The 13303-nt window shown below is 46.9% G+C and overlaps 1 protein-coding gene across 1 annotated transcript in view; it reads left to right on the plus strand.

The window, feature by feature from the left end:
* MAJIN (membrane anchored junction protein) overlaps positions 1-13303 on the plus strand; it is a 30988-nt gene that overhangs the window by 10844 nt on the left and 6841 nt on the right. Inside the window, exons 3-6 of the mRNA XM_045855492.1 lie at positions 3316-3433; positions 5550-5595; positions 10758-10849; positions 12045-12108. Of these exons, the coding sequence (XP_045711448.1) occupies positions 3333-3433; positions 5550-5595; positions 10758-10849; positions 12045-12108 (303 nt within the window). The 5' untranslated portion in view covers positions 3316-3332. The remainder of the gene's footprint in view (positions 1-3315; positions 3434-5549; positions 5596-10757; positions 10850-12044; positions 12109-13303) is intronic.

Genomic DNA, 13303 nt, shown 5'->3' on the forward strand with positions numbered 1-13303 from the left:
AAGTATTTATGGAAGCTCTTTTGTCCCTTAACACTGGAAGATTTTCTCATCAGATAACCCCAGAAAAGTTGAGCGATGGTGCTTCCTTGTGATGGTCTCCTTCCTGCTCAGTGGACGGGCTCATCCTCCTCATGCGGCGTGCAGCCCTGTTCGGGTTCCGTGCACTGACCCCGGTTTTCCTGTATGTGAGACAAATGCCCAGACCTCGAAAAAGCTAGGTTTTTCTAACATCAGTGCTAATGTGTCTTTTAGGTCTAATTATTGGGGATTTTCGAGGAAACATTCTTGATTGGGGCTTGTCAGATTTTACAGTGAGATTAAAGCAAATCAGTTTTCCTCTCTTGAATTTGCTTTTCTAGTGAAGCATTCATAGAGAAACTTCAAATCTGTCGAAACAGCTAATGTGTGTATCATACTCTAGAGCAGTGATCCCCAACCTTCTGGCACCAGGGACTGGTTTGGTGGAAGACGATTTTTCCAGGGATCGGACAGGGGTGAGGGGTGGGAGGATGGTTTCGGGATGATTCAAGCGCATTACATTCAAGCTCACCTCCTGCTGTGCGGCCTGGTTCCTGCCGGGCCGGACCAGCATGGGGGTTGGGGACCCCTGCTTTAGAGTGTATGAAGTACTATTTTATAGCAGGATCTCGTTCAGTGCCTGCAACAGTTCCGGGAGTAGGTGGGGTCCCCATCTGTAGAGGTAGAAACTGACCAGTGAAGAGGCTGAACTGTCCAGGGTTTACTGACTAATAAGCGGCAGAGCTAGGACCCGAGCCTTGGTCCTCCAATTCCATATCTTAGGTCTTTCCCACTGTTACGTCTGTCCCATTTTGCCTATAACTTTTCTTCTTTTGTTTTAAAGCTGTCAGGTTTTATGGTCACTTAGAAATGGGTTGAGATCCTGTCTCTTCATCTACAAGATCTCATCAACTTAATAATAGTCACAGGGACATAGTGTTGCCGTGACCGCAGTACTCATGTTGGACAATAACCTTGTGGAATCTTGGAGCCACCACTACTGCTGTGTGGTTGTTTTGGGTTATTCTGTCTAATCTTTACTTCCAGACAAGGTTATTCATGTGCGGTGTTTGTCTCTGCCGCCAGCAATTAGCAGGAACAGGCCCCAGCTCAAAGAGCTGTTTTTCCTTCTTTCAGACAGCCAGCTATAGCTCAGCGCATGAAGCTTCCTCTCTGGGTTCTCATTTCCAGCAAATGTCCTTCATTTCCTCTGCTCTGATGCCCTCAGCCCTCAGCCCGTAGACAGAAATGACTGCATTTTTTAAGAATCCTTTCTGTAACTGAGATCTACATTTTTGTGGCATCAGCCTAAATCTCACTAGGTGGACTCCCTGCCTGCTTAGAAAACTCACCTAGGACCAGAAACCACCAGCAAATGTAGCCTGCGTTCCTGCTATGCCTTGGCACGGAGAAGCAGCGAGAATTTTCTCAGGATATGAACACTATTTCCCCTTTGGTAACTCTGCAGTTGGCACCAACTAGTGCTTTTCACTTTTGACTGCAATTCTAGTCTAAATAATCCCCTGGGCTCTGGCTCCAACCTCCGGTCAGCAGCAAGATCAGACACTGGGATATCTCTTTCCTGGCAGCCCCAGGCTTAAACTTTGGAAATTGTGGGAAATTCCATTCTCTGGCCACATAGATCTTCTGGCTCGAACATACACGAGTTTTCCCTGCTGAGTAGAAACGGTATCGGTAATAGGGAGTAACAAATAATGAAAATAGTCCTTTATGTGTGTATAATATTTAGTACTTAAAAATGATGTTATATTAATTTTTTCTCCTTTCTAATAACCCCAGGAAGCAGAGTGGGGAGGTGGTTGAGAGCATCAGGTCTGGGTTTACGCTGGTCTCGGTTCCAGTCCCGTTTCCAGCATTCAGAGCCGTGGAGGCCCCTCCACTCTCAGTGTCAGTTTCCTCGTCTGTCAAAGTTAGACCACTTGTCTCGTAGGCTTATTGTGAAGACTGAGATAAGAGGGCACGAAAACATTATTACTGTATAAATAAGAAAACCAAGGCCCAGAGGAACTAAGTAGAGACACGGGAGCTGAGATATAAACCTGAATCGTTCCCACTTCGTTCCTGCCTCGTCTCAGCTTCCCTCTGGACTCGGTGCCTTGCACTGTGTAACGGTAGCTCTGATGCTCGACAGCTGTGGACTGCTTACTCTCAGTGTTTAGCATTTAAACTTCTATACGAAGAGACAGAAAGTGCAGGGTTTATTACTTCTACTTTACAAAGAAAAAAGAGGCACCGGAGAATCCTAATAACTTAGAAAAACGCAGTGCGCCTGATTCCTAGCTCTCAGCACGTTCCAGCTGCCCTCTCCAAGAAGAAGGGGTATGCTGTCCTTTTTGACCTCTCCCCTTTCCTTTCCTCAGTTTCCCACACTGGGGGCCTTCGGTGGGCAGAGCTTCTGGAGTAGGAGAAGTAACACTAGTAAGTGCCAGGAGGGTAGTGGGCACCCTCGTCTCACAGGAGATGAAGAGGAAGAGGGACTGGGAGGTCGGGAAGGCGAGGCCCCCCTCAGCGGCGCTGAGAAACACCGGCGTACGTCCTTATCTGCTGCACTGGCTGCGGCAGGGAGTGGGGCTGCTCCCTCAACTGCGTGTGAAATGAATAGCAGCGGTCTTCTCCATTGTGCCGCTCGCTGGTGCGGCCTTTGGGTTGTCTCATTACGTGACCTGAGCCCTGTTCGCACTGGCCTGCATTACAGGGAAAGTGAGGACAAGGGCAGAGGATAGATTCAAGAGATATTTGGGGATAGGTATTGAAGACGTTTATTGATTTTAGAGAGAAAGGATGGAGGGGAGAGAGAGACATCCATGTGAGAGAGAAACATCAGTTGGTTGCCTCCCCTGTGTGCCCTGACTGGGAAGTGAAGCAGCAACTGTTTTGGTGCACGGGATGATGCTCCGACTAACTAAGCCACCCGGCCGGGGCTGGAGATAGATATTTAGTGCTAACAAAGACAAACCCTGTGAGTCATCAGATGTCAGTATTATTCTCGTGGAGGAGAGGTAGTTTGCACAAGCTTCCAAGATAAACCAAGCTTGCTCAGGACTTTCGATTTCAAGTGAAGAGATTGCCCCAGAACACCAGGTATCCTCTGCACGCAGGCAGCAGAATGGTCCTTAGTTCTGATTAGTATCAGAACTAAGCCTGGGACATGAACAGTGGTGCTGAGCGTTGGACATTTTACTCATAAACAGTGCTACAGGTTGGGCAGGCTCACTTTTCCATATGTAAGGGGCCATCTTCGGTTTTTTAAATATTTCTGTGCTATTTCTTTTACAGGCTATCGTTCGGAAGCAATGAGTTTAAAACCCTTCACCTACCCGTTTCCAGAGACAAGGTTTCTTCATTCAGGATCTAATGTGTATAAATTCAAAATCAGATACGGCAACAGAGTCAGGTAAATTTAAAGGGGGTTGGGGAGTGGAGGGATCGAGCGAAAAAGAAAAGTAAGCCACGGACACAGACAGCAGTGTGGCGATTGTGGGGCAGGGGAGGGGGTGGGTGGAGGTGAAGGGGGGATAAACGGTAGTGGGAAAAATACAATACAAATAAACTATTAAAAAAATAAAAGAAAATTCAAATGAAACATCAGATATGGCAACAGCTTCAGGTGAATTTACAGCTGGGGGTGGGGGCAGCCTCTGCAAACAGGTTAGCACGTTCCCCCCCGGCCAGCCTTCCTCTGCCTTCGCCCAGTCCGGGAGACTGGCTGAAGTAGTACCTCGTAGGTGTCTTTCCGAGCTACTTTATTTTCCATGTATGATGTATTATTTGTGTAAGTTTCCCAGTGAGTGATGACATGACTTTGGGGAAGTGCTTCTTAAAATTTTTTATCTCAGGACTCTTGCCCTCTTAAAATTATTGAGTATCCCAAAGGTTTTGATTATATGGGTTATTCCTGTCAATATTTATCATAAAAAAAACAGAAAAATTAAAATATCATACTTATTAATGTAAAAATAGTATGTCATAAAATGTTTTTTATTGATTTTAGAGAAAGAGGAAGGAAGAGAGAGAGAGATTTATTGTTCACTTATTCATGCATTCATTGGTTGCTTCTTGTAGGTGCCGTGTCCAGGGATTGAACTCACAACCCTGGTGTATCTGGACAGTGCTCTAACCAACTGAGCCACCCAGTCAAGGCTACTGTGGTAATTTCTGTTAAAGGTTAATTGCAATGTGGAATCTGAAATTATATCAGTGAACTTTTTGAACTCTGCTACATTAAAATTTATTCGTCTCTCTTGTTCTTCGAATGAATGTTTTACCTAGAACGGTTTTGTGACATATGCATTTCATTGGTCCTTTGGAAAACATTGGTTCGCTGATTTATGCAGATCACCCAAATGTCAACACATTTCATTGTGCAGGAATACCTTGGAGATACTGTGGGTTCAGTTCCAGACCACGACAATAAAGCAAGCCGTAATATTTTGCTGGTAGAGTTCTGCCTGGAATTTGTAAAAAATGCAATAACTGTGAAGCACAGTAAAGCAAAGTACAATAAACGAGATGTGCCTGTACAACATTAAAAAAATCATATTTGTTAATATCACTACCAGTCTCATCAGAAACCTGACAATCTCCTAGGGGTGGACAGAAGTTTTCCAAAGCGCAAATTTTTGCTTGAAATTCAAAAATGTATCACTGACAACAAACATTATCAGTTGTTATTTGACAGTAAATCCCTGAGTTGGTAAGCTCGCTGTTCATTTTTGAGAAAATGTCACATTACCAAGTCTAATAACAGCCGTAGTTTGTGCGTCAGCTGACCGTCCAGGTGGATCGCCGTCCGTGAAAGGAGCAGGTAGCTCAGTCTGCAGCCCGATCGCACGCGTGCTCTCCCTCCAGACGGCGCTGCTGTGTCTGTGGGCACAGAAGTGCTTTCTGCATGCTTGCCGTTTTAGCCTATAACGTATTAAAAAGACATGTATTCAAGGGTTGGGATTTTATACAATTACTACATTTTTACTGCTTCCTCAAGGGTATTAAATGAAGCTGGATTTTTTTTTTTTCCTGTGTGGCAGTAAAGGTGACTGTAACTGCTAGCACAGTTCAGTGCAGTGGGCTGGATTTATGCGGAGATACCAGCAGTTCTGCTCACCGTTGCTTTTGCATTAATGATTACAAATGTTAACCCAGTGAAAAAGGCAAATAACACCTGAGTGTTCTGAAAACAATGTTTGCCCTTGGAGGCCCCTTGAAAGGGTCTTGAGGACCCGTAGGGGTCATCAGACTACACTTGATTACAAACGGTCTAACAAATTAGTAACATTCACAGTGGGAATTTCAGGTCTCGGCAAGTTAGCGGAGAAGGTATTTCGGTGTATCGCCTCGTGCCAATTTTCAGACCACACCACCTAGGTGATCCCTTCCTCCCGTGAGCCCTGGGTCAGCACACATGCTTGTTATTTAGTCATGTTTCTTGAGCTCAGTGGAAGTGTCATTTTTGCTCTACTGTCTCCAGAGCTTTCCTTCTTGGCTTACTTATCTCTTGTTTATTTACCTTCTAGAAGGGAAGATGTAGAGAATAAGGAAGCCATCGTCCAGGAGCTGGAGGTAGGGAAAGAAGCCGACAACTTCTGGGAAAGTTGTTCTTCTGAGGATGCGTCTGTATTCAGATTTTAATTATTTCTCACCAACCAAGTCACAACTCCACTCGATTGCTTGGCTTCTCCCTGCCACATTACCTCTGCAAAGAAACTTGACTGTTTTTCCAGGGACATTAAAGCCTGTATCCTTTTTCAGTTTTCCTAGTTGAAGTGTCAGCACCTTTGAGGCTGAGAGTTATTTTGTTTCTACCAGCGTTCCCAGCCATGGGCAGCTCTCCCTGGCAGCTGGCAGAGAGGGAGCTTCCGGAGGCCTGGGCGGGGTACCGCCTTCCAGGGCTCTGGGAAACCTCAGCATCCCAACCACCGCCTGTGCTTGACGTTCAGGAAACTGGATTGTAAATAGACAGACAAGGCTGCCGTGTCTTCATCTTAATTGGAAACAGTTGCCATTGCTTTATTCCCACTTTATTTTCATTCCTTTTCTACCCAGCTCCTCTAGCTTGAGGTTCTCACACAGGAGGAAGACCGAACAGGTGGACATTTTTGAAAATTGGTAAAAGCGCTGGGCAAGGGCCTGAGCCTCTAATTAGTGGTGTGATCCTCAGCAAGTCATTTATCTCTCTGGGTCTTGATTGCCTCATTAGTAAAATGAGAGTTTTAAAGATTTTATTTATTTATTTATTTTCAGAGAGGGGGAAGGGAGGGAGAAATATTGATTGGGTGCCTGTCAGATACCCCCAAATGGGAACCTGGCCCAAAACCCAATCATGTGTCTTAACCAGGAATCAAACCTGTAACATTCCAGTTCACTCAGTCCACTGAGCCACACCAGCCAGGGCTAAAATGAGAGTTTTAAAGTTGTTTAATCTCTTAGGACTTCAACTCAGTGACTTATGATTATTGTGGTTTATTAAGACGTATGCTTCCCTGGCTGGTGTGGCTCAGTGGACTGAGCATCGGCCTGCGAACCAGAGGGTCGTTGGTTCGATTCTCAGTCAGGGTACATGCCTGGGTTTCAGGCCAAGTACCCAGTAGGAATGTGCGAGAGGCAACCACACAATGATGTTTCTCTCCCTCTAAAAATAAATCTAAAAAAAAAAAAAAGACATATGCTGCCACATTTCCAAGAATTCAAATATAATTAAATACACAAAACTGTGAAAACCAAAAATCTGAGTCATAGCCCTGAAGATACCTTTGGCTAAACATTGAAACGTCCGTTAGGATCTTGCAGGACCTCAGAAACATCACTGTAAATAATGATACAGGACCGTGGCAGGTTTTTGCTTATTTGAATTGTGAGTGGAGCAGAATTAATTCACTTTGCTCCAGCTAATTTGGGCAGAAAGGAGCTCAAGGTAGCCGAGTAAAGTGGAGACGGCACAGACTTTAGAACCAGTCACACCTGGATGTGGATCCCAGTTCTGCCTTCACAGAGGGACTTCGGACAGGTGACCCACCTTCTCTGAGCCTGTTTGCTCACCTGTCAGTGAGCTCCGTAAACACAGCCCGTTGTCGGGGCTGCGGTGAGGACTGGAAATAGATGTGTGCAGTGCCTGCCACATAGTAGCTCACTGATTGCCAGCCAGACGGCATTCATATATGTATATAACCATATCCATGTTCTCAGAGTGCTTTTTATATGTTCTCTTGCTTTCATTGGTTTTGAGGCAGGAATTGTTATTCTCAGTCATTTAGAAAACATGTGTTGATAGGCACGATACCTTAATTGTTAAGACAAGCCTGGGTTCACATCTTGGCTGTACCATTGCTAACTATGAAACCTTGAAAAAGTCATTCCATCTCTCTTTGCCTCAGTTTCCTCATCTGTAGAATGAGGGTAATACAAGTGTCTCTCTCATAGGGTTTTATGAGAGTCAGTACGTATCAAAAACAGTAACACGTGCCATTGTGATTACTCAATAAATACACAAGTAAGCTAGATACTATGCTTAGTACAGAGAATACAGAGATGAGCAAGACACAGTTTCTACCTTCTGTGAGCCCAGAGGTGAGGGAAGTGAGGCTTCGATGACATGACAAAGCTAGGACTGAAATTCAGATTTTTTCCCCGTAGAAATCTAATAGTCTTTCTGTGATACCAAATTGTGTGATTAGTGTATACTAGCAAGCACAGGTTAATTAGAGATTAATCCGTTAAGATTTTTAAAGAGTAGAAGAAAAGGTTTGACTTAAGCAAAGGCAAAAGAACTTAGTGAACACCAGCACTGTTCATTCAGTATATGTTTACTGGAGACCTGTCATGCGTCACCCACAATGCTAGATGCCACAGAAGGGACACTAAAATACATCAGTGTGCCAGGTCTCTCCAGAAGGGATCCAGCCATGTAATAGAAAAAAAGACATTTGTTGAAGAAGTTGCAAGATAAAAGAAACATCATACATAGGACAATGATGCCTCAGGCCCCTTCAAAGTAGACACCTTGGGACCTCACACAGTTCTCCCAATCATGGTTAGGTGCCCCATTGTATTGTCCTGAATCTCGATGGTCTGAAATCTCTTCCTATTCAAAGGTGATTTTAGTTTTGGGGAAAAACCAGAAGTCACAGGGCACCAAGTCTGGGCTGTAGGGGGATTGAGTCACCCGGATGATTTGATGTTTTACAAAAAAATTCTGCACGAGACGTGATGCATGAGCAGGTACATTGTCCTAACAAAGCTGTCAGTCACCAGTTGCCTATAGCTTCGGCCTTCTGAATCATCTGAACAGTTTCAGGGAGGAATGTTCAAACGGAACACAAAGTTTGGTGCAGATTTGTTGCTCTACTCAGGCATTTTGAATGCAACAGCCTCACAGTACACACACTCACTCAATGGCATCTACCGCCCCCACTGACCAGTACAGTGAAGTCCTCATTGTTCATGCGTGCGCATTCCAGTCCACTCTCCTTGGCTGCCGGGTTACATCAATGTCATGCTAACCATTCTGGTTACATTAACAAGGGCTGGACTTTTTCTTGACAGACCTTGTAAAGTCTACCTCAAGGAGATTTCTCAGTCAGGAAAAGAAAACGTGTATGTAGAATGTGGTAAAGGCCCAGAGCTAATTACTGTGCAGTTTGAGACTAACAGTTAATCGCAACTGGAAAACCAGGGAAAATTTCCTGGAGATGGCTTTGAACTGTACCTTAAAGGTAGGTAGGACTTGGCCATAGGCTGGTGAGTGGAAAGGGCACTTCAGGCCAAGGGAACAGACTACGCAAGAGCATAGAAATGGAGATGCAGAAGGAAGGCACATTCGGGGAACAGCGAGTGGTTCGGCTTTAACAGGACGTGGGGGGTGTGAAGAGCCACGACAAATGTAAACGAAAGGTCCGCTAAGGCTAGAGAAGACCAAAGTCATTCCCGTTGTTTTTTTCAGGACTCGATTCGTGTGGTCTTGGGAAACCTGGACAACCTGCAGCCATTTACTACAAAACACTTCATCGTGTTTCCCTGTATCCTTTCGTTTCTGGATGGGCGTGAGCTACAGCACAAAGTGTTCATTTGAACAGGAGCACCCGACCTATATAGGCGGTGTGGAGGGCAGGTCAGGGGGAGGAGAGAGAGTCTTATCCCTAAAATAGTGCCCAGGTATTTGTGCTGACGTCTTCCCTCACTCCTTAGCACCATTTTCCAGATAAAAGCAGATGGGAAAGAGTGTCCCACCTGAAATTCAAACATGGGGAAATTGCCTTGGTCCCCTATCCATTTGTTTTGACTCTATATGTGGAGATGAAATGGTTTCATGAAAACCTGTCACCTGGTAAGTGGAACGCTGCAAGTGTGGGTGGCAGAGAAGAGCAAAGGGGAAGGTGGCGGCTCCGGGGGTCAGCTGGCGGTGCCGGCTGAGTGCGGCGAGCGGCCGGCCCGACTGGGCTCTGCTGCCACCCCGGGTGGGGGTCCGTGCTCCACGCCAGACTGCCTGGTCCAAGTCCTGGTGGCTTTGTCACTTAGTCCGTGTGCCCTCAGGTAAATTTCTTGATCTTTCTGTGCCTGCCTTGTGAAATGGTGAAGAAGAAGAATACCACCTATCTCTCTATCTCTTTGAGTTGTTAAAACCATTCACTATATAAATACTGGAAGACGGAACGTAAGTACAAAGTCTGACAGAATGACCACTCAGTGGAAGAGACCTATTATAGAAATACTTCTGCCCTGGCTGGCATAGCTCAGCGGATTGAGCTCAGGCTGCAAACCAGGCATCGCAGGTTCAATTCCCAGTCAGGGCACATGCCTAGGTTGCAGGCCACGGCCCCCAGCAATCGCACATTAATGTTTCCCTCTCTCTCCCTCTCTCTCTCTCTCTCTCTCCCCTCTCTAAAAATAAATAAAATCTTAAAAAAAAAAGAAAAAAAGATACTTCCTTCCATTTTAGAGGATTCCGTGACTCCCACCAAATGTCCTGATGTGATATCTCCCAATTTTTATCCTCTAAGGGCCGTCACAATTTACTCATAGAGGGACAAGCAGACGCCTGCCAGTTTGATTTGGGGAAGGGTGGGAAGGCCTTGCCGAAGAGTATCTCCCCGGTTAATTTGCCACTGACGCCTGAAGTTCCACCTTCCGTTTCATAGTAGGGACCCCCCCCCCAAATAAGTGGCATATTGTTAGAATATGGTGTGAAGCAGACTCGGGGGTTTCAGCTTGCAGGTGATCATAGTTTTAAAATAGGGGAGGAGTAGATTTTTGAAGACTGTATTTCTAGAGTAAGCGGCACCAGGTGGAGGGGAGAAGGGCGTACACAAGGGGGTTTTGTGCGGGACAGTTTGGGGAAGTAAAATGGTAGCCAGAAATCCATCTGGATCCGTTTTGACATTTAAATTTCCTGTTGCAGGAAAACCAATGAACGACAGTGCTCTTGGGTTGGTAAGTTGCCTTTTGTACATAATGTGAAAGTCGCCTGTGTGGCCTCATGTCGTAAAAAAATCCCGCTCTAGTCTCTCCCTTTAACTGCGTCCCTTGTTGCCGCCCAGGCCCAGTCAGACCTGTGTGCACGAAACCCTCTCCTTCCCCTTGGCTAGAGTAGGACGGTCTCTAACAGAATGTCTGCCCTCCTTGCAAAGCTGGCAAAGTTGGCAACTTAACGGTGGGGCGTTCACGGTGCCCCCCTGGACTGTGAGCACCTCTGGAAACGAGGAGTCACAGCATCTGGTTCCTCCCCGAAGGTCCTGACCGAGAGGGAGGCAGCAGGAGCCGCGAGGAAGAAACGAAAACGCACGGAAGTGCCCAGCCCCCCCAGCAGGCCCGGGCCGGACAGGTGGGTGGTGTCGGGAGCAAGTCCAAGCCCTACATTCCAGTTCCGCTTTGCCAGCTGTTGCTGCTGGTTGGTCTTGTCCCTGAGCAGGTCACTTTCTCAGGGTTCCATCGGCACCTGGCTATTCCGGTGGGTGGACACAAATTTGGTGTTTGCAGTGTAATTTGAACAGTACCTTCCTCGGCGAAACAGGATTCTTCTGTTTATTAAAATGAAGGCTGAGGGAGAAATGCAATCAGATCTATACAAGTATGCCCAAGATATATTCGGCGAGTACTTACTATGGTTGTACTACCAGAAAAACACAGAAGACACAAGATTTAAAAAGTTCCAGGATATGTAAGGACACAGGGAAACCCTCAAGGGAGTAAGAACAAATAAGATGTAATCCTCCTTTGCCTGGTGAGCAGTAAGCTTTCAGAGCTCTGCGTTAAAAGATGGTCCCATCTGAAATACAAATGTCTGCGAGGGGGCGTGTAACCATTACTGGGTGAGGTGCCGCGCTGTTAAGTGGAACACCGAGCACATCCCTAACGTGTTGGAGTTGCTGTTGAGGAGGCTGCTTATTTCCTTCTTCTGATTCTCCGGCGGGGACGGAGCGAGTCGGTCAGACAGTTCAGCACCCAGAGCGGGCGTCTGGAGTAATCCCAGGTGTGGTTTGCTCCGCGGCCCAAAGTGCTGTCAGCCCAGGCTCACAGAGAGCAGCTGCTTTCCCCCGGGACTGTGTGGGCCCAAGCCGTGCAGGAGGACCGTGAGGAAGCCGAGTGCAGCACCCTCCTCGTGCACGAGGCCCCGAGAGGCTAGGAGACGCCTTTCCCGGCCGGGCGGAACCTGAGGATGCTTGGAGACGCGCGAAGCTTTTCCCGGTTCCACTTCACTGAATTTTCCGTGGAGATGAGGCCTCACGCCTTCCCTTTTTCTGAGTTTGTATGCAGCGTCAGGTATTTCAAAATCTGATACCTGCTGTCAGTCCCTTTCCCTTTTCTCAAGCACCAGATCCCTCAATGTCTCAAATTAGGATTCTGCTGTGAATTAAAGCAGCACCCAAAGGGAATTTGGCCACACAATTTAGTCTGCAGGCCAGCAGCGGTATAAAAATAGCCAACCTGCTGAAATATTCATTGGAGCCACGTTTGCTTGAATGTGGCGATGTTGTTTCTGCCAGTAACCATTCCTGGGCTTTCCCCCCCCACCTCAGGGCCAGGATGAGGACGGCCAGCCAAGGTCCCGGCAGAAAGAAGCTCCCTACGGAGACCAGCAGGGTAAGCGCAGCAGCGGAGGCTCCGAGGCTCCTGACTGTTCCTGCGCCCGTTCCGAGCGAGTCAGGAGTCCTGTTACCAGCACGTCTCGGTGCTGCCTGCAGACGGAATGGGCTGAACTCGGTCTCAGGTGTCGCTGTTTGCAGAATTACATTCAGCCGTTCTGTCCTTGCCACAGCCTGTCCCGGCCGTAGCTGCATGACACCATACGTGTCGATGACTCCTTTTGTTAAGAGTTCTTTTCTCAGCGGAAAAAGCCACTTCTTGTACTCTGCGGTTCAAATGAGAAAATAGGGCTGTTGAACTGAGGTAGGATCCAGTATAGGATTTTCTCTTTGGAAACCCTTTTGCCCTCATCTGCATGGGTGTCTGAGTCTAGGAACATCTAGTTTTCACAGACCAGCTCGGCACGGAACAGCACGGGGCAGTGGGAAGAGAACACTTACTGAGAGCAGGGATGGGCTGGCCCCCGTGGTATTTGATTTTGTTTGTGAGATAAATCCCCCATTTAGATATTTATGCATCTGCTGCTCCTCCGTTTCAGGCCTGTTTTCTGTAGTAGTCTCTAAAACAACACTCGTTTTCTTTTCCTTCTCTCTTGAAATAGCGGTTATTTATACTTTTGTTCTCTTCTGCCTCTCCAAAGTAGCTCTGACCTTAAGTGTCCACACGTTCTTAACTCCCCCCCCCTCGCCTTCCCAGGACGCATTACATGACCAGTTAGCAAGCAAACATTTGTAGTGCATTCATTCATTCATTCAGTAAACTTTCACTGAGTATACCGTGTGCCAAGAACTAGGGAGCCCTGGCTGGTGTGGCTCAGTGGATTGAGTGCCACCCTGTGAACCAAAGGGTCGCTGGTTCGATTCCTAGTCAGGGCACATGCCTGGGTTGCAGGCCAGGTCCCCAGTAGGGGGTGTGTGAAAGGTAACCAATAGATATATCTCTCATACATTAATGTTTCTCTCTCTCCTTCCCTTCCACTCTCTCTAAAAATAAATAAATAGAAAGTTTAAAAAAAAGAACTAGGGATAGCACGCCCTCTCCTCAACAATCCAACTCTGTGATTACTGATAGCTGGGCTGTGTGGTGCAGGAGCACAGGAAGCGCAGGACACGAGGGGACCGCAAGGGAGAGCCGCACCCGGACCGGGAGGCTTGCTCTGTTCCTCAGAGAATTAGAGCCAGGAGGAGAGAGG

The sequence above is a fragment of the Phyllostomus hastatus genome, unplaced genomic scaffold, assembly GCF_019186645.2.
Source record: "Phyllostomus hastatus isolate PE091 unplaced genomic scaffold, TTU_PhHast_1.1 phas_scaffold_11, whole genome shotgun sequence".
In the NCBI taxonomy this organism is placed as follows: domain Eukaryota; kingdom Metazoa; phylum Chordata; class Mammalia; order Chiroptera; family Phyllostomidae; genus Phyllostomus; species Phyllostomus hastatus.